Source organism: Homarus americanus, unplaced genomic scaffold (assembly GCF_018991925.1).
Source record: "Homarus americanus isolate GMGI-L3 unplaced genomic scaffold, GMGI_Hamer_2.0 scaffold53233, whole genome shotgun sequence".
Lineage (NCBI taxonomy): Eukaryota > Metazoa > Arthropoda > Malacostraca > Decapoda > Nephropidae > Homarus > Homarus americanus.
The window spans coordinates 4,899,686-4,921,405 of record NW_024751660.1 but is presented as its reverse complement, the minus strand read 5'-3'; the positions used below and the strand labels follow the sequence as shown (position 1 = coordinate 4,921,405).

Genomic DNA, 21,720 nt, shown 5'->3' with positions numbered 1-21,720 from the left:
TAGGAGAGAAAGAAGGAGGGGGAGGAAGGTTTATAAGGAGGGGGAGATGTAAGAACGAATGAATGAAGGAAAAGAGAGAAAATAGAAGCAAATGAAAATGGAGAGAGAGAAGGAGAGAAAATATAAAAGAGAGATAGAGTTTTGTCTTGCTCTCAGTCCTAATAGGCTCCTGATTCCACCCCAGTTCTAAAAAGTTCCAATCTCAGACCACAGTGTTGATAGTCTCTGAACTTGATAGCCCCTAGTTCCGATAAACCTTCCTAATAGGCCCTATAGTCCGAATAGCTGCCAGTCTTAATAGGCCCCAGTCCAATTTAAAACCAATTTGTGTTTGATTTTTTCGCAGGTGACTAAAAAGTGTTTTGTTTGAGAATGGAATACGATCGTCTATAATAGGTTCATTCGCTCAATTCTCTGTGCCGAAGCGATAAAATAAGCCCCAAAAGCTCAATTAAAGGAAATAAGTCATAAAGAAACATAATACAATAATCTAAAGAGCTATTGGGAACACCATACTGAGGGAGGTCGATGAGTGTCACATTCAGTCACCTTCCTCTCTCACTATCCATCAACACTAAGGTCATTTTCCTTCTTCTGCTGTGAATATACTTGAGGTATTTTTATCTCACGTGATCAAAGGATATGTTCATGACTCACACATACACACACACACATCGCGAAAGAAAACTTAGAGACTGACAGATGAAGAATGTTAAAAATGTTTGTTTGAGCGAGTAAACAGGACACTTTTACCTGCCCGAGGTACATCACCGTTAAAAGACTCGTAAACAACGCTCACACAATTCTACAAAGCCTCTCTTCCAGCGCCAAGGAACATTTTTGAGATGAAGATAAAGCACACTACAGATTTAATTTACAAACGTCAGAGGAAGTCTCCCCAAACTTGAGTAAAATAAATGTGTTTTCACCAGCTAGTAAGAGATGCTCGTACGCTGCACACGTGGAAAAATATTTATTTTATCTCTGTGAATGAGCGACATTAATCATCAGTGACAAAGGCAAGTATAGTGCTGATGGCACAACTAATTCTAATTAAATTAATTTTATGAGGGGGAAATTACTTGGTTTTAACGAGTCACAGTTGAACACCAGAGAGAAAAGAATTTTTCTCCGGCAGTGAGTGAGTGAGTCAGTAACAAAGACAAGTGCAGACTTGCTGTAATAGCTAAAAATTGCATGTCACTAAATTGCGTGAATCTCCATTTTCAGCAAACACATTTTTGTATCAAAACTGATGTCATGAAAAATAAAGTGAATACTGTGATGACAACAGTTCACATTGCCGAAATAATACAATGTGAACATTTTTTGGACATCTGGACAAGGTTATGATCTTTGACCTTCAGCTGTGAACTTCACCACTGATATTGAATTCAGTATTGTGGTCTTCACTCACTGTTACTGTACAGTCGCCTGCACTTATTTCTGGTACAGTGGCTGGAGCGTTTTGTAAGATGTGGCAACTCTGTGGAATGCTTATCAAGTATCCTTCGTCTGGGTATTATTGTGAAGCTTCTCAAGGCCATTCCGGGAGTTTTAATACGATGTAAACAAACACAGTGGTGCCACATCTCACAAAACGCGGCCAGACTCTGTACCAGGTGTAAGTGCAGGCGACTATACATTTAGAAATTTCACCAAAATACATGTACAATATAGCTACAGAAATAACATACACGACGAGGGATGAGGTGTTGACCCTTAATGACCTTCCTGTGACCCTGACCTATGACAAAGAAGAATTAATTTAACCTTCTGGCACACCGCCTCATTAAGATGTAACAATACACAGTTTCACTCAGATCGGTTGACTTAAAAGATTTGGTGGGAAATTTTCAAGACAACATGACAGAAGAGAAGAAGAGGAAGAGTAAAGATGACAATAACAAATGGGACAACAATAAGAGTCTCCGGTTGTTTGACTAATTACGAATGAGAAGTTAAGAAAAAGAACAAAGGATTATTTTTTTTAGATTAATAAAGTTAAGATAAAAAAAAACCTCACGTCAAAACTATGCATAAATAGTAAACTTCCCACCGCTCAGGCCAAGAAACACCCCCATGACCTGTAAACACGATACTCCCATGACCTGTAAACACGATACTCCCATGACCTGTAAACACGATACTCCCATGACCTGTAAACACGATACTCCTAACACTAAACACGATACATTTCATGCGACTCAAAACACGATACTCCCATGACCTGTAAACACGATACTCCCATGACCTGTAAGCACGATACTCCCATGACCTGTAAACACGATACTCCCATGACCTGTAAGCACGATACTCCCATGACCTGTAAACACGATACTCCCATGACCTGTAAGCACCTAACCTTACTACCCTAACCTAGCCTAGCCTAACCTTAACCTCCTACCTGCCACTCCCCTCCTACCTGTCACTCCCCTCCTACCTGTCACTCCCCTCCCACCTATCACCGAGAGAGGAGAGGGATTGATAAGAGAGGGAGGGGTGAGGGGAGTGGTGGTTAAGAGGGGCAAGTGGGGGGTGGGTTGAGTGGGAGGAGAGGGAGTGGATGAGAGTGAAGGTAAGGTAACTCCCTAATAGAAACTGACAACAGCTGACTTTTATCGTTAAGGATCGTGGTCGTCACGCTCCGGCCCCTAGACCAAACACTATTGGTAATTTCTCATCGCTGAAGGGGGCGGATGAGGAACCCTTTATGACGAACTTAAAGAAGGGAGGGGAAGGGGAGGGGAAAGGGGAGGGGAAGGGAGTGGAAAGGGGTGGAAGAAGGGAGGGGGAAGGAGTGAAAGGGGTGGGAAGAAGGGGAGGGGGAAGGAGGAAAGGGGTGGGAAGAAGGGGAAAAGGAGGAGGAGGCAGAGGAGGAGAGGGAGAGGAGTAGTGGGAAGGGAGGAGGGAAGGGAAGGAATAGGGAGGAAGAGGGGAAGGGGGGAGAGGAAGTGAAGGGGAGGGGGAGGGGAGGGAGAGGGCGAAACTGGCTATTAAGGTCTGTCAAAGAGGAAGGAAGGTGGGGAGGGGTGGTGGGGGGTGGTGGGGTGTGTCTCCTGGTTTACTCTCTGTTTTTCTGGGGGTAGAAGGGGAGGGGGAAGAAAGGGGAGGAAGGAGAAGAACGAGGAAGAGGGGAGAAGAGGCTTAGAATCCATGGCAATCAATTGGAAAGAAATAATACCATAGTGCGTAACAACAACTTGAGATACAACAATAAACTGACTATATGAACCTTTTGTGCGTCAATAGTTTTCAATTTCACCTCCTAACTTTAAAACCATTCCCTTCACCTCTCACTCTCACTCTCTCTCTCTCTCCTACACACCCTTTCTTCGCGGTTTCTGTGCCCCCATCCTCCACGCCACACAAAAGTAAGAGAGAGAGAGAGAAACAAAGTGGTAACAGACAGATGGAAATTGAATATCTGAGAGCTGTGTGTGTAGTGTCTCTTGGTCAGATGGGGAGGCGGAGTGAAGTGCGTTGGGAGGCGGTGATGATGTAAGGGTAGGAGAGAGAGAGAGAGAGAGAGAGAGAGAGAGGTGACAGATGGAGTTCTGGCTGAGCTGAGAGGGGAAAAAGTGTGGGGTTTGTTTGTGTGTGTGTGTGTGTGTGTGTGTGTGTGTGTGTGTGTGTGTGTGTGTGTGTGTGTGTGTGTGTGTGTGTGTGGGTGGAGGAGGAAGGAAGATGATGGATTGTCAAGTCACTGTACAGGAGAGAGGCGGAACAGGATTAAGAGTAAATGATGTGAAGTAGTGAAGTTGTTTTATGGTAATCTTTTTTATTTGTTATTGTTTTTGTTTATAGTTTGTTGTTTTTGTTTGTTTTTTGTTGTTTTACTGTTGTTTTGTTTTTGTTGTTGTTGTTGTTGTCTTTTGTGTTTACAGTTGTTGTTTTAAGTGTTGTAGCTGTCAGTAATATTTAGTATCTTTCACTTACACTATTTAGGAGACACTCCAACTCAACCCAACTTCAATCCCAACTTAACCAAACCTAACCTACACAAGGAAATAGGTCAAGCAACAATGAGTCATAATGGTGAGTTGACCTTAAGATTGGATAGATAGATAGATAGATAGATAGACAGACAGACAGACAGACAGACAGACAGACAGACAGACAGACATCCACCAGAAACAAGAACTCATAACAAACTCCCAAATTGCTGCCTCACGTTAATTTGCTTCGCGTATAATCAACTCACACTGTCTGCCGTCACTCGCCATAAAACAACAACATGTGTACCGGCAACAACAACAACAACAACAACAACAACAACATTCAATTATCCTGTACAATCTCCAAAAACAAAAAAAACATCCAATCGGATTTTATGTCAAGTACAGATTCCAAATTTCACAAAGGTTTCGTATAATAAATATTTAGTGTAATTTCCTGAAACTGTTGAATGTATGAATTTACCTGACCGTGGGGGGGTGGGAAGGTGGTGGGGGGGTTGAGGTGGGGGGTGAGGTGGGTGGGGGAAGGGGGAGGGTGGGGAGGGGAAGGGGGAGGGTTTAACATTCCCCCCAAAATTAAACATCATTATCGACTGAAAATTTTACATAAGTGGAATATGTCCTTAACTGATGCTAAGTGAACGTACTACCTAGTTAATGAATGTATCTGGTTAAGGTTAGGTTAGGTTAGGTTAAAAACAAACACACAAACGTAAAAACAAACACACAAACGTAAAAACAAACACACAAACGTAGACACAAACACACGGACAGGTATCAACACTAGTGAGACTAATTAGGTAATCCATCTCTACCTGTCTCGGTCACCTGAGAAAAAATACGCAGGGAAAGACACAAATGAAAACAATCAACTTTTCTGTCTTCTTCTGTTTGTTGTCTTGTGTCTAAGTCGGACCGAGAAACAGAGGAATAACCGAGGATGAAAAGAAAAGATAGAGAAGAGAAACAAGAAAATTAGGAAAGGTATAGAAGGCAATATGATAAACTTATGAGAGTGGAGGAGAGATTAAAGTAGAGAGAAGGATGATATATACAGAGAAAGTGGAGAGAGTAGAAAAATAATATGATAAAAGAGAAATAAAGAGAAGAGAAAAATCCTCAATAAAGGTATAGAATGTAAGAGAGAAAGGACAGAAAAATATAGAGAAAAATAAAGACCAATAAAGATATAGCAAGCAACAGGAGAAAGCTCGTATAGAAACACACACACACACACACACACACACACACACACACCTGTACCTGTACTTAAAGATCTTCTGTGTTCATTGAAATTGAGAATATTTATATCACTCTTCATCGATCAAATAAAATGGCTATAAAAAAATAATTAGCCAGAGTTTTTCACTAAATACTTTTCGCTTCATCAAACAGGTGATAAATGAGTGACAGTAACCATGGCAGTATGTTTCTCATCACCTGGGACACAACAGTGATTATTAGCTCGTTGAACATAACATGATAAAAAAAACATCTATTTTTTATCATCAACGCTCCAGCCTTCATGAGTTGGATATTGTCTACATGTCATAATATTTTCTGTATATATTCAATTCATTTTTCTACGGATGTATTGTTTTCTGATGTTAGTACTTTACACGGTTAAGTACATCATTAATTACCAGCGTAGACGATTCATTTGTTGGATATATTGAAAGTAAATAAATGCTGTCTCATGATGACCAGCATTTTTTTTATAGACCGAATGAGACAAAAATAATATGACATTTTATTGGACAAATGTACCTGTACTGCACATGTACCAACCTGCATTAGTATCTGTATTCGTATATATACTTATAACTACATGTAACTGTATTTGTAACTGTATTTCAAACTATTCCTGTGACTGTAACTATATTTCTAACATAATATATTAAAACCATTTTCTCAACAGATAAAAATAATATAAAACCGTAATATCACAACTCAATAACACTAACAATTCTTCTTTCTCCTCCACCCTCACCCCCACCCAACCCCCTCAGTAAAGCACCGCCCATCACCACGCCCACGGCCCCATCAGTAGGAATCATCGGTGGATCGGGAGGAGCGGGCGGCCTGTCTCCTCTATCCTCCCCAAGTGGCGGCAAGCAGGGCGAGCCAACACCTACTGCCATCGTCCTCTCCGCCCGCTCTCAGAGGTCACCTGGGTCCTCCTGTCGGGTCTGTGTTAAGGTAAGTGTGTGGGGGGGGGGGGTGTCCTGGGTCATAGGTCACGGGGCTGGGTCAAAGTTCATGTTTGTTTTTTTTAGAATTTAAGTTAAGAATCATTGACTCTCACTTAATATTTTAATCAATTCAGTCAAATGAAGTCAATACAAACGACATATTTACCTGTATTATGAAACACCTATTTAAAGAATTTCCTAAAGTGCGTTGAATACAGTGTTTCTTTATCTCTCACAGACTCTAAAGGACTCGGAGTTCTTCAAGGTGTGTTCAGAGTGCGGGAATAAAGTGTGTGAAGACTGCGCCTCCTACTCTACGCACTCCTCGGATGGTGAACAGGTGAGTGTGTCTCATTAGTGGTCAGGTATGTAACATAGTATAGATAGATAGATGGACAGATAGATAGATAGATAGATAGATAGATAGATAGATAGATAGATAGATAGATAGATGGACAGATAGGTAGACAGATATTAATATTCAAGTCGTAATGTATTCAATTGATAGTCTCTCTTGTTTTGTTGGTTGTTACACCGTGAGAAAGATAAACAAACAAGCACAGTAATAATAACAACAATAATAATAATAATAATAATAATAATTATGGATCATGTTGTAGTAGGTAGGTATTTTTGTTTATTTCTCTCTCATGTTTAGCTGAGGAGGGAGGATTGAGGGAGAGAAGGGAAGGGGAGGGAGAAGGGAAGGGGAGGGGAGGGAGAAGGGAAGGGGGAGGGGAGGAGAGGAGTAAGGGGAGGGAGAGGGAGTAAGGGGGGAGGGGAGGAGGGAGGAGGAGGTGTGGACAATTATGTGTTTTAGAGGGCAGTAAAGAGCTTGGGGGCTTTACAAACATATGAAACTATTTTCTTGTGTTCAAGTATATGAAGCAACGTTGCACCATAAACTATACATTCATACATCCATACACACACAAAGGCCCGGGACCACCTCTCGTATGAACACACACACACACACACACACACACACACACACTGTACAGGTATATTGGGTCCTCGCAGTGGTAGCATCATCACACCGAGCGAACAACACCAGATCAATGTCACAGCTGAAGGTCAGAGGTTAAAGTCAAAGCTGAAGGTCAAAGGTTAAGGTCAAAGCTGAAGGTCAAAGGTTAAGGTCACAGGTGAAGGTCAAAGGTTAAGGTCACAGCTGACGGATGCGGATTAAGGTCACAGCTGAAGGTCAGAGGTTAAGGTCACAGCTGAAGATCAAAGGTTAAGGTCACAGCTGAAGGACGCAGGTTAAGGTCACAGGTGAAGGTCAACGGTCAAGGTCACAGTTAAAGGTCAAAGAAGGTCAAGATTATAGGAGGATAAAGACTGGTCCTTAATTACTGATAACCAAAGCGTTGTGAGACAGTTCGCCTGTAAGTATACCATAATATACTATCATATATTTGTCTACACTTCTACTGTATACACATAAACATACATATTTCACAGTTATATACAAAGATAAACATGACAGTATACATGTTTATATCATACATATTTACATACATAAATAACAACAATATACAACACCATACATATTTACACATAAAACCATTATATACACTCAGTACACACATATACACACCAAACTATTACACAGAATAACGCTATGCAGCATCATACACCATACCATTAGTAACATATAGAGAACAATGATAAATGTGGTGCCTCGTACAGTTATTGTGAGGTCAGGTAAGCGGCTTAGCGTACACCAAAATGTTGCTCACTCACTTAATGCTGAAATACGGAAGAGTGATGGTCATTTATACATTGACTATACAGGGAGGGAATGGACGACTGAAATTGTGTATGTATTGAAAAAAGAAAAAGAATAAAAGCTTTTTGTTTATAATAATAATATTAATAATAATAATTAATAATAACACATGTATATTTAACCCCCTCAGGACGATGGTTTAACCCCTCTGAGGCCGATGGTTTAACCCTTAGGTATTTATTCTTACAAAAACCAGACGATGTTATTCAGCCAAGAGCAATCCTCTGCCCCAAACGGTTAAAACCATCGTCCTCAAAGCAGTTAAACCCCTGCCCTCTAAACGGTTAAACCATCGTCCTCAAAGAAGTTAAACCATCGTCTTCATAAAGTACCTCAGGAGACATATACACCCCTACCATCGCTCTACCTGTCAACCCAAAAGTATTTCACTCTAATTGGATTATTAATTTTTCGCTTAATTATCCCCACACACACTCACGGCCAAACGTTATAGTCGAAACATTATCTATCTATCTACCTATCTATCTATCTATCTATCTATCTATCTATCTATCTATCTATCTATCTATCTATGGAAGTGACGCATCGAACTTCAAAAATTAATCAGATTTAGAACTTTGTACTCAAGTGGGTGACAGACAGACAGACAGACAGATATATACACAGCCATACAGACAGACAGACAGAAGCAGACAAAAGCTCATCAACACTCCCCCGGGTTCATACTGGTGGCATAAAAAAAACTGTTACAAATATTTCCCTATTTACACAAAGCTGACAAACGATACTCTCTCTCTCTCTCTCTCTCTCTCTCTCTCTCTCTCTCTCTCTCTCTCTCTCTCTCTCTCTCTAGTGCATATGCAAATGTATGCAACAGGGAATATGTATAAGCCGATTCAATAGTTATAAAATAAAATTTATTCCCTTTTTTCATGTTTTCACTTTTTTTTGTGTGTGTGTGTTTAAACTTTTTTTTCCCTTTATGGTGCAGTGTGGTCGATACCGGAACCCAAAATAATTTAAAATCCTCCCTTCACTACCTATCATTTATGGCCACACACACACACACACACACACACACACACACACACACACACACACACACACACACACACAGTACTGACAGTGTGTTGACTCAAACAATGTGTGTGTGTATTGTTACGCTAATGGATTTTCATCTCTTTTACGACATTTTAACATTGCCGGTCTTGAAGCCACGAATAATAATACTTTTACCAATTAGCTTTCACTTCGGCCACAATGAGAGAGAGAGAGAGAGAGAGAGAGAGAGAGAGAGAGAGGGAGAGAGGAGAGAGAGAGGTCAAGAAATCCTATGATTCTCAGGGGCTAATGGTGGTTCTTCTCACTTCACTTCCTCATCACACCATTGTAACTACTAATTCCTGTATGATTGCAAAACCTCCCGCCCTCTCCCTTCCCCCTCCCCTCTATCACCCTCCCCCCTTCCCTTCACCCCCTCCCACTCCCTCTCCCTCCTATGGTGAAGTCAATACGCACGCCTCTGCTCGATCCCCAGATTTTGTATGTAAGTTTCACAAGTAAATATTTACCTTATAAACACGTATTCATGAGGCTGCCAGATCCAGGGCTGTGGATGGTAGGAGGGAGAGGGGAACCAAGGTGAGGGAATTTGGTACACACTCCCCCGAGCAAACTTTGGAATTCGCGAAGCAAATATTGTTGTCAAATAGGAATCTTTTGATTCCCCTGAGAGCCGAGGGAGTCAAGCACATACACACACACACACACACACACACACACACACACACACACACACACACACACACACACACACACACACACACACACACACACACACACACACGTACACACACACACTCCCACACACACACACACCAACCCACACGTACACTGGTCCACCACAGTGCTTTATGGTGTAGGGATGGAGGATTTCGTTTGTATGTTGGGAATGTAGTACAATGTTTCACACCACATATACATTCCCTCACACACACACACACACACACACTACTACGACTACTACTAGTACTACTACTACCTGTATTTCTTTGCTGTCACTCGGAATCTAGTATGACGATCATCCAGCTATGATTCAATGTTATGAGTTATTAAGGATGACACCTTCGTTGGTGACCTCTGAGGTGACTAGAGAGGCCAATACGGGAATGGCAGGGCCGTCCACAGATGCTGCACGTGTGGAGGGCTACATCTAGTGCGGGAAGGGCGGCGGCAGCGTCTTTGCGGTGCTGGTCTGCCTCGGAATGCAGTCGGGCTAACTCGAAAGTATTGACACCTTCTCGTGTGTGCTCCTCCAGGCGTTACGGTGTGGAGTGATCGTCTCCCAGGTGATGGGGTCGATTTGGTACTTTTCAGGTTTGTCTTAAGACTATCCTTATACCTTTTCAGTTGCCCACCGGCGTTACGTTTACTATTCGTTAGGTGACTGTAAAGTAACTGCTTTGGCAGTCGACTGTCGTCCATGCGGGTAACATGTCCAGTCCAACGTAGTTGTTCATGGATAATGGTAGCCTCAATGCTCCTACAGTTGTGTCAACGCGAATACTGGCATTTGTTCTCTTCTCTTCCCAGCGAACACGGAGGATGGAACGTAGACTACGTTGGTGAAAGTTTTCAAGTGCCTTGAGGTGCCTCCTGTCTATGACCCATGTCTCGCTGCCAGGCAACTTTGTAGATAATTTCAGCTCCCTACAGCTGAAGACACGGTTTCAGAGTCCGCCAAAGGCTTCAGATGCTCATCTGATCCGATGTTTAAGATCTTCATCTAAGTCCGCGGTGGTGGACAGGTGGGAGCTAAGGTGCTGGAAGTGGGTAACGTTAGAGAGGGTAGTACCGTTAAGCTGGATTTATGGATGGTGGAGGTGTGTCTGAACCAGGGGCAGGCTGAAAGAGAATCTAAGTCTTACGTACTACTACTACTACTACCACTACTAACCACTACTACTATTACTACTACAGGAGAAATGGAACTGCAGTATCTGTCGGCGGCGTCTTTCCTCTCGGGCCAAGAACGAGCAGCCAGCGTCCTCGGAGGGCAGCAGTACCCTCACCCCTGGCATGCCCTCCATCATGGCGGCCCCGATGCCTCCTCCCAGCCCAGGGGCACCCACAGCCCTCAACATCTTCAGCGGCCTGGCTGCTATGGCTTCCTCAATGGCCGGCAACCAGTCCCAGCAGGTGGGTCACACAGCAGTAGGTGGGTCACAGAACGGCAGGTGGGTCACACAAGAGCAGGTGGGTCACACGACAGTAGGTGGGTCACACAACGGCAGGTGAGTCACACAGTAAAAGTTTTAGGTTATATAAGTAAGTCTACAACCAATGAAATATTTCCCCGTTAAAATAATGTATTGTGATTGGCTAGTGACACTTCCGCTGTGGCACCTTATATACTATCATTAAATGTGTTTTAGTGATTACATTAGGCTTGACTTTCATAGCCAATGAAATCAACCCGAGTCACAGTAACACCTGTCTCAACTCTCCTTATACTTTATACATAATAAAAATTCTTTCCTGTCTGTGTTCATAGACGAAGTGAAATAATAACATTGGTATTTCTATTACTATAACTTATTATATTACGTCTTAAGCAGCGTTAAATAGCATGATTTTTTCTACAGTGACCAGTAACGATGTTCGTGAAGAAATGGATAAACTAAAGCCAAATAAGTCACCTGGTCCCGATGAAATATTTGACAGAGTATTAAAGGAACGTAAGGAAGAACTTAGTATGCCCTTAGCAAACTTGTTTAGCACGTCATTAAAAACGGGTGTAGTATCAGAATCCTGGAGGCAAATTGCTGGAAGTAATATTTTCAAACTCTATTCGAAATCACCTCATACTACAGAATGGATATCGAATCCCTAGAAAGAATACAGAGGAGAATGACAAGACTAGTCGCGGGCATTAGGAACCTTGAGTACAGAGACAGGTTAAAGCATCTTACACTCCCTCGAGAGGCGTAGATTTAAGGGTGATATGATAGAGTTGTATAAATGGAAGTCAGGACTAAACAAAGGTGATATAACAAGGTACTTAAACTATCCAACAAGGAGCGAACTCGAAGCAATCGTTTTAAATTAGACAAATTAAGATTTTAGGCGCGATATAGGTCAACATTGGTTAAAAAATAGAGTTGTGGATGAGTGGAACAAGTTACCAAACATCATCATTAACTCGAATACGCTGGATAGCTTCAAACACAGGTTGGATGGATATATGAGCGATAGGGGTTGGGTGTATACGGGACAGTATGGGACAATAGGCCCGCTGCAGTTTCCTCCATTCTTATATTTTTATTGCCATAGTCATTATTTTTAGTATACGAGTAATTCTTTAGTAAACTTCAGTAGTGGAGACGTGTGTGTGTGTGTGTGTGTGTGTGTGTGTGTGTGTGTGTGTGTGTTTCTTTAATGCTGTCATCAAATGTTTGAGTAAAAGTTTAATACATTATAAACAATGAGAAGTTTTACATTAGTCAGTCAGAAGCTCAGGTGAATATTATATTAACAATCTCTGAAATAAAACTCCATATTTTCTTTTTCAGTGAAACTCGTAAAGTGTATTATAACAGGTAGCAGCAGCAAGAATCATGAAACGAATTCATATTAATTTATATTCTTGCAGTTTATTATTGAACGAGACGAAAAAAGCTTCAGTTCAAAGACAAACTCAAATATTTCCTGCTACCAACTGACTCACTTCATTAATAAACAGGATGTCTTAGCGTGTTCTTATATTATCATTGTCCATTATGTTTCACACCTAAATACTCATATTTTACCCAAATATTGATATCTTTATCTAAATGTCTATACATGTCAACTATATTTATCCCCTTTTACCTAATGAGGGTGTAACTTACCTGATTTGTTGAACAATAACCTAAAAATTACACCTTTGAGTAAATTATTTAAATCCACAATATCGACTTTTATTCAGTTTAATGCGAGTTGTTTGATCCATTTATCACATTATCCATATTCATCATTATATCTTGTTCCCCAGGCTACGACCCCCTCGACCCCTCTACCCAGCCCCCTGCCCTCAGGTCTGCCGAGGGCTGGGTCTAGCACACACCTCAACACCCTATCCACCACGCCCTCCACGCCCACGACAGCCGAGCCCCCGACAGCCAACGGCTACCCTCACCGCAAGCTGTCGAGAGGTTCATGCAAGCAGACCTCACTCGACCGGACCAAGTCTATAGAAAGGTCTAGGTCGAGGGACGAGTCGAGAGATAGACGGCCGCCCTCAGCTGTCCCTGGTAGTGGTGATGGTCGTCGGCCTCGGGACAGGTAGACCTATTCCACCTGTCTTACGTGTAGACCTTAATACAGTGAACCCTCTATTAAATGACCTCCATCTATGTTACATAATCCGTTAGATGGAGGTTTTTACATCTAAATGACCCTCGATCTAACAGACATTCCTCATCATATAGTCCATAAGGTTAGGTTAGGTTAGGTTAGGTTAGGTTGGGGTCTACAAGATACCCGGTATTGTGGTATCTGGAACGACATAAAGATAACCCAATTTTTAAGCTCCAGGGAGAAAATTCTCAGACATACATAAGTTAAACCCACAAAATATTACACTGGGACCAAAATTTAACAAGATACTGTACGTTCTTTTGGAGACTATTGAAAGATCGTAATTAATGTGCAGAATGTATCCAGAATTAGGAGAGAGAGAGAGAGAGAGAGAGAGAGAGAGAGAGAGAGAGAGTCTAGAAGGAAAGGTTCTTCGTCTTGCCACGAGTTTTCCAAATAGTTCAGAAGAAGTTAGAGAAAGAGAGAAAGAATATGTGGTCCACCAGGTAGAAAGTTTTTCCAGCCCCTGCAGGTAAGGTGTGTAAGATGGCAGCACCAGCTCTACCAGGTCGACCAGATTCCTAACACCAGGTCGACCAGATTCGTAGGAGCAAAAACATCAACCATTATTTTTTTTCTCTAGCTCTCTCTCTTTCTCTCTCTCTGATCCACTATTCCCCTCTCTCTCTCTTTCACAATTCCTTTCCCCTTCTCTCTCTCTCTCACACACACAGCACCTAAACACCCACTATCTCTCATCTCCCTCTCTCTCTCTCTCCTTCTCTCTCTATCAGGTCGCGAGAGAGACCATCAGTACCACGTCGCCGCTCGGATAACGATGACGACAACCCGAGGTCATCGTCATCGTCACGTACGGCCTCGGTGCGTCGTGGGCGTATGAGTGACTACATGCTCAGGGACGCATCCGATGACCACCTCAACTTCCAACGCATCCACGCAGCGCACAGTGAGACCGACGTATCCAGGTCCCGCAAGACGAGTCATCACAACCTGCACGTGAGTCTTGTACCATCCTATTTATCCCTGGTCATCATCCTATAGTATAAATCCTTCACTGCCATTCTAGCTTATCCTCAGTCATCATCCTACAATATCAATCCTCCGGCCATCATCATAGGTATTCCTTCGGTCATCATCATAGGTATCCTTCGGTCATCATCCTACAGTATTAATCCTTCGGTCATCATCCTATCTATCCTTCGGTCATCATCCTATGGTGTCTATTCCTGACCATCATTCTATTTGCATCCTCCTAGGTATTACGAATGACCTGCTCCATAAGAAGTGACAGGTGTACAAGGTGACAGTTGTAAGACAGAAAGGGACAGGTGGAAGACAGGTGTTGAAAGTGACAGGTATATTTAATTTTTAAGTCACGTAAAATTATCTGTTCACTATCTCTCTCGTTTAATTCTTATTTTATTCTCTATCTCTCTGTTTGTCTCTCTATCTCAGCCCTTCCACCACCGCGCACCACATTTCTAATACCACCACTACCACCACCCACTCCCACATCACAACCACCACCACCCCTTGCCACATCACTACCACCACTACCCCCTACCACCTCACTATCACCATCCCCTACCACCTCACTACCACCACCTCCTACCACCTCACTATCACCACCCCCTACCACCTCACTATCACCACCCCCTACCACCTCACTACCACCACCTCCTACCACCCCACTATCACCACCCCCTACCACCTCACTATCACCATCCCCTACCACCTCACTACCACCACCTCCTACCACCTCACTATCACCACCCCCTACCACCTCACTACCACCACCTCCTACCACCCCACTATCACCACCCCCTACCTCACCACTCACACACCCACCCTACTCCCACCACCTCACACTCCTACACACTATCACCACCACCTCCTACCACCCCACTATCACCACCCCCTACCACCTCACTACCACCCTCTCCCAGCAGGTGACGCGGCCCCTAGACACGAGTGTTGCCAGGACGGCGGCCGAGGACGCCTCCGTCACCAGGGAGTCTGAGTCCTCAGGGGACGAGGCCCTGGCGGTCAACAACTGGCAGGCGAGAGGAAGACGACGGTCCATCGTGAGGCAAAAATCATACGAGGAGGAGGACGCTGATGGCGAGGCCTTCAACAACTCGGTGAGCAACTCCCTGACGCTGTGGGGCGGCGGCGACCTCCCCGCCAGGAGACACTCCTCCCAGGACCCCAGCAGGAGAGACGACTCGCTGGAGGCACGCAGGACGCGGGACTCACTGGACGTGCCTCAACACAGCCGCGTTCACAGACATCACTCCTGGGATTATGACGTCACCAGAGACACTCTACCCATGTGAGTATTGTGTAGTAATACTTTACCTATTGTCCTCGCCTCTTGTTGGTGCCTGCAGTGTCTCTCTCTCTCTCTCTCTCTCTCTCTCTCTCTCTCTCTCTCTCTCTCTCTCTCTCTCTCTCTCTCTCTCTCTCTCTCTCTCTCTCTCTCTCTCTCTCTCTCTCTCTCTCTGTCGTGTATTTGTAATTTCTACGAAATAAATAAAACTACATCTGATGTTGTTGTTATCAAACTGTATTATTGTGTAAAATACAGTATGTTGTAGTGTAATAACAGGTCATCAACAACTAAGAGTAATAAACGTGGAGGAATATAAGCCAGCGGGTCACCTGTGTTAGTTGCCGGGCCAGAGACGCCCTTACTGATGGTATTCAGAAAATGGTAACATGGTTAAATGCTTTATTGTTTACTATTGTTGTACACCTGCACTGTCTAGGTCCACTGAATACCCGCTTTGTCTATATACAAGCTGAACTGTATTCCTGCATTGTTTATATACACTTCAAACCATCTGTGATATTATCTGAAGATTTTATTGAATAGTATTATTATTATTATTACTATTAGCAGTAGTAGTAGTAGTATTAGTAGTAGTAGTAGTAGTAGTAGTAGTAGTAGTAGTAGTAGGAGTACGTATTAAAACAGTCAACTCTAGCGGTACATGAAAACAATTTACAATCTGCCTCCCGCCTGCCATCTGCTGTTAAAACGACGAGTCATCATTTCATTACTGTTTGTTTCATTACCACATTATCATACTGATTGAAGTTTGATAAAGTTACGAGCGTGAAAGTTATTGCGAAAAATGGTGCTTTTATTGGTAGTGGGACAGGTTGGTGTAGTTACCGCCATCAACCAACCACAACTACTTACGTTATCTTAATCAATTAACGTATAATGATAGTTAGCATAAGTCCTATTACTACCAGCGTAATTAATAACATAGATAACATAGTCAACAGGTATTGTGAACATCAGTTAAACTTATCATCACTATCATCCTGTCACCATCACAACGATCACCATTCTCTGTCATCACCATCACCACCACCATCACCACCATCACCACCATCACCACCATCAATACTACCCATCCTCCAAATCATAATAAACCATCAAATATTAGGCATTCCTCTCCTAATCTCCTATACTGCATAACGTTTAAAGTTCTTACTATCACTGTCAACGGGCTATAGTGTAAACAAAATAGATAAGATAGATAAGATAGATAAACAAAATAGATAATTGAGGAGAGTGACGTTTGAATAATTAGGCAACAGGAGCTTTTAGATACGTAATCTGCCTCCCTGACTGGCAGCTGTGAGTCAACAACAGGTTTTTAATGTGTGAGAAGAGCTCAGTTTAAAAGCCTCGCGCTGTGTGTGTGTGTGTGTGTGTGTGTGTGTGTGTGTGTGTGTGTGTGTGTGTCCTTGGGCGATAGAACATTGTAATCAGGAGATGAAATAAACACGCTTTAAAAGTCGACAACCACACCTGCAATCTGTCTTAAAACACTCAACACCTTCCTCCCAGCTCAAGAAATATAGCAAGATCACCTGAAGATTAGCACACCCAGCTTATTTCACCTGATGTTTAAACACCCAAGCACCACCTGGGTAGGTTAGGTTAGGTTAGGTTAGGTTAGGTTAGATTTCATTGGAACTTCACCTTAGTGTCCCGTAGGTAAGGGAATTTTACATTGGAACCTTTACTCTTATTACTCATCCTTAATAATTAATCTCTCTTGAGGATGATAAGGAAGGCGCAACATACAGGTGAGACACAGGTGAGATGCAGGTGAGATACACATTGAGACACACAGTTGAGACACACAGGTAAGAAACACAGGTGAGATGCAGGTGAGATACACAGGTGAGACACACAATTGAGAAACACAGGTAAGATACACAGGTGAGATACACAGGTGAGACACAGGTGAGATGCAGGTGAGATACACAGGTGAGACACACAGTTGAGAAACACAGGTAAGATACACAGGTGAGATACACAGGTGAGACACACAATTGAGAAACAGGTAAGATACACAGGTGAGATACAGGTGAGATACACAGGTGAGACACACAATTGAGAAACACAGGTAAGATACACAGGTGAGATACACAGGTGAGACACACAGGTGAGACACACAATTAAGAAACACAGGTAAGATACACAGGTAAGATACACAGGTGAGATACACAGGTGAGATACACTTACCTTAATAACACCTGCCTCGGGTGTTGAATCGGCCCGCGAGACACTCTTTCTGTGTAACTGGAAAGAAAATAGAAATAGGCTATATATATATAGTTAGGATGGTTGTATAGTTAGGATGGTTGTATATATAGTTAGGATGGTTGTATAGTTAGGATGGTTGTATAGTTAGGATGGTTGTATAGTTAGGATGGTTGTATAGTTAGGATGGTTGTATAGTTAGGATGGTTATAGTTAGGATGGTTGTATATATATAGTTAGGATGGTTGTATATATATAGTTAGGATGGTTGTATAGTTAGGATGGTTGTATAGTTAGGATGGTTGTATAGTTAGGATGGTTGTATAGTTAGGATGGTTTGTATATATAGTTAGGATGGTTGTATAGTTAGGATGGTTGTATAGTTAGGATGGTTGTATAGTTAGGATGGTTGTATATATATAGTTAGGATGGTTGTATAGTTAGGATGGTTGTATATATATAGTTAGGATGGTTGTATAGTTAGATGGTTGTATAGTTAGGATGGTTTATATATATATAGTTAGGATGGTTGTATAGTTAGGATGGTTGTATAGTTAGGATGGTTGTATAGTTAGGATGGTTGTATAGTTAGGATGGTTGTATAGTTAGGATGGTTGTATATATATAGTTGGGATGGTTATAGTTAGGATGGTTGTATAGTTAGGATGGTTGTATATATATAGTTAGGATGGTTGTATAGTTAGGATGGTTGTATAGTTAGGATGGTTGTATATATATAGTTAGGATGGATGTATAGTTAGGATGGTTGTATAGTTAGGATGGTTGTATAGTTAGGATGGTTGTATAGTTAGGATGGTTGTATATATATAGTTAAGATGGTTGTATAGTTAGGATGGTTGTATAGTTAGGATGGTTGTATAGTTAGGATGGTTGTATAGTTAGGATGGTTGTATATATATAGTTAGGATGGTTTGTATAGTTAGGATGGTTGTATAGTTAGGATGGTTGTATATATATAGTTAGGATGGTTGTATAAATATAGTTAGGATGGTTGTATAGTGGATGTTTGTATGATTAGGATGGTTGTATAGTTATGATGGTTGTATATATATAGTTAGGATGGTTGTATAGTTAGGATGGTTGTATATATATAGTTAGGATGGTTGTATAAATATAGTTAGGATGGTTGTATAGTTAGGATGGTTGTATAGTTAGGATGGTTGTATAGTTAGGATGGTTGTATAGTTAGGATGGTTGTATAGTTAGGATGGTTGTATAGTTAGGATGGTTGTATAGTTAGGATGGTTGTATAGTTAGGATGGTTGTATAGTTAGGATGGTTGTATAGTTAGGATGGTTGTATAGTTAGGATGGTTTGTATAGTTAGGATGGTTGTATAGTTAGGATGGTTGTATAGTTAGGATGGTTGTATAGTTAGGATGGTTGTATAGTTAGGATGGTTGTATAGTTAGGATGGTTGTATAGTTAGGATGGTTTGTATAGTTAGGATGGTTGTATAAATATAGTTAGGATGGTTGTATAGTTAGGATGGTTGTATATACATAGTTAGGATGGTTGTATAGTTAGGATGGTTGTAAAGGCGTCACTATAAGATGGCGCCCTCCTGAACCACAAGACTCGCCAGTTAAGTCATTGGTCTAACAGGATTATTAATCGACCATGTAAATCAAGTTTAATATACGGTAACAACCTAAGAACAGCCTCTCCTTCTCTCTCCCTCTCTCTCTCTCTAGGACTGATTAAAAAATTAAATACAAAATTAGTAAAATAGTCATCACCATCGCCACCACCACCACCACCACTAACGACACCACCACCACCACCACTACCACCGCCACCACCACCACCACACCACCATTACCACCAGAAGTTAGCGAATAAATCTTTGTCGGTTCCTGACTTGCAGTGCGGACATTGGAGGGTCGATAAGAATGTTTCCTCCTCGCCGCTGTGGCCAGAGAAGCAGGAAATGGGTGTTTTACTGGGATATTGCAGGGAAGGTGTGTGTGTGTGTGTGTGTGTGTGTGTGTGTGTGTGTGTGTGTGTGTGTGTGTGTGTGTGTGTGTGTGTGTGTGTGTGTGTGTGTGTGTGTGTGTGTGTGTGTGTGTGTGTGTGTGTGTGTGTGTGTGTGTGTGTGTGTGTGTGTGTGTGTGTGTGTGTGTGTGTGTGTGTGTGTGTGTGTGTGTGTGTGTGTGTGTGTGTGTGTGTGTGTGTGTGTTTGTGTGTGTGTGTGTGTGTGTGTGTGTGAGTGACGCTCGCTTGTCTCTCCTTCCCTAAGGCTGTGTGGAAATGACCTAAATGAGGCAGAGCTTTATGTTTTGAAAGAGAGAGAGAGAGAGAGAGAGAGAGAGAGAGAGAGAGAGAGAGAGATGAGAATAAATTTAAAGAAAAATTGACAATAATGGAACACGGTTTTATGTTTTGTTTTGTTTTAAGAGAAAGGTGAGGGAGGGAGGAGGGGGAGGGATGGAGGGAGGAGGGAGGGACGGGGGAGCATCTAATGTTGAAACTATATTTGGAGAAACATTATAGAAAGAAGTATTAAAAATGATGTGTCTTGGGTTGGAGTCACGAAGGTCGGATAAGTGTTGAAGGATAGGGCGACGACCCCCGAAATTGGGTTTTAGGGAGGGGTGGTGGAGGGCTTGGTGGTACAGTATGTAAATGTGTTTGGTGGGAGGGAGGGAAGGGAGGGAAGAGGGGGAGGGAGGGAAGAGGAGGGAGGAAGAGGGGGGAGGGAGAGGAGGAGGGGAGGGGAAGGGGAGGGAGGAAGGGGAGGGAGGGTAGGGGAGAGAGGGAGGAAGGTGTGGACGGAGGGAGGGTAGAGGGAGATGGAGGGAGGGGCATGGAGTGTGTACTGTAGACACGTGTTTTTTTGCGTGGTGTACTTTTTTGCACCAGGGTTATGAAAACACCAGTTATTTACGTTTCAGAGGAAGAGAGAGTAAAGGGAAGGAGGGTGGGAGAAAGGATAATAGAGGGATGGAGAGTGGAGGGAGGGAAGCAGGGAGGAGAGGGACAGGTAGACAGTTTGATGAAGATGTAAACGTTTTATACAGTCACCTGGCTCTCTCTCTCTCTCTCTCTCTCTCTCTCTCTCACCGTCTGCTCCCACACTCCTTCTCTCTCCTCCTCCTCTTCCTCCTTCTACTCTCCTGTCGCCTTCTCCCCATCCCCTCACCCTACGCCCCCACCACCCCATAAAACCCTTCCTCCCAAATGGCAATATATCGTCCTTCTCACAGCCAGACAATTATTCCTCCCCAGTTATAACCTTCCACGATCACCCTACCCTCTCCTTCTACCAGCGGCCTCTCAACACCATCCTTCTCCCTCCACCAAGACCTACCTCATACCTCTCCTCCCTAAGACCTCATACCCCCACCCCCACACCCTCTCCCTCCCTCAGTGAAGTAGTCTCTCAATTAGGAAAAAATTCAATACCTCGAGTGACTATTAGGATGAGACACATGATGGATACGACTTTTTACCGCCTATTAAAGCCCTTTTTTTGTTGTTGTTTCATTACTGGATTTTTTTTATTCACTTCAAATCTTTACTTTTTATTCTATTTATTTTTTACCTTTCGTATTTTTTTATATTTATTAGTATATCGATTTTTTTCCTTCATTATTTATCTATTAATTATTTTATTTTATTTCAATCCTCCACCACTCCGTCCCTCCACCACTACTCCCTCCACCACTCACCCTCCACCACTACCCCCTTCCACCACTACCTCCTTCCACCACTACCCCCTCCACCACTCCCCTCCACCACCCCCTCCACCACTACCCCCTCCCACTACCCCCTCCACCACTCCCACCCTCCACCACTCCCCTCCCACTAACCCCTCCACCCTCCCACCCTCCACCACTCTCCCTCCTCCACTACCCCTCAACCACTACCC

The 21,720-nt window shown here is 42.7% G+C and overlaps 1 protein-coding gene across 1 annotated transcript in view; it reads left to right on the top strand.

Moving 5' to 3' along the window:
* LOC121854739 (soluble scavenger receptor cysteine-rich domain-containing protein SSC5D-like) overlaps positions 1–14,781 on the top strand; it is a 55,689-nt gene extending 40,908 nt beyond the window's left edge. Inside the window, exons 4-9 of the mRNA XM_042349477.1 lie at positions 5,969–6,158; positions 6,390–6,491; positions 10,884–11,102; positions 12,937–13,226; positions 14,036–14,258; positions 14,718–14,781. Coding sequence (XP_042205411.1) covers positions 5,969–6,158; positions 6,390–6,491; positions 10,884–11,102; positions 12,937–13,226; positions 14,036–14,258; positions 14,718–14,747 — 1,054 coding nt within the window. The 3' untranslated portion in view covers positions 14,748–14,781. The remainder of the gene's footprint in view (positions 1–5,968; positions 6,159–6,389; positions 6,492–10,883; positions 11,103–12,936; positions 13,227–14,035; positions 14,259–14,717) is intronic.
* The last annotated feature ends 6,939 nt before the right edge of the window (positions 14,782–21,720 follow it).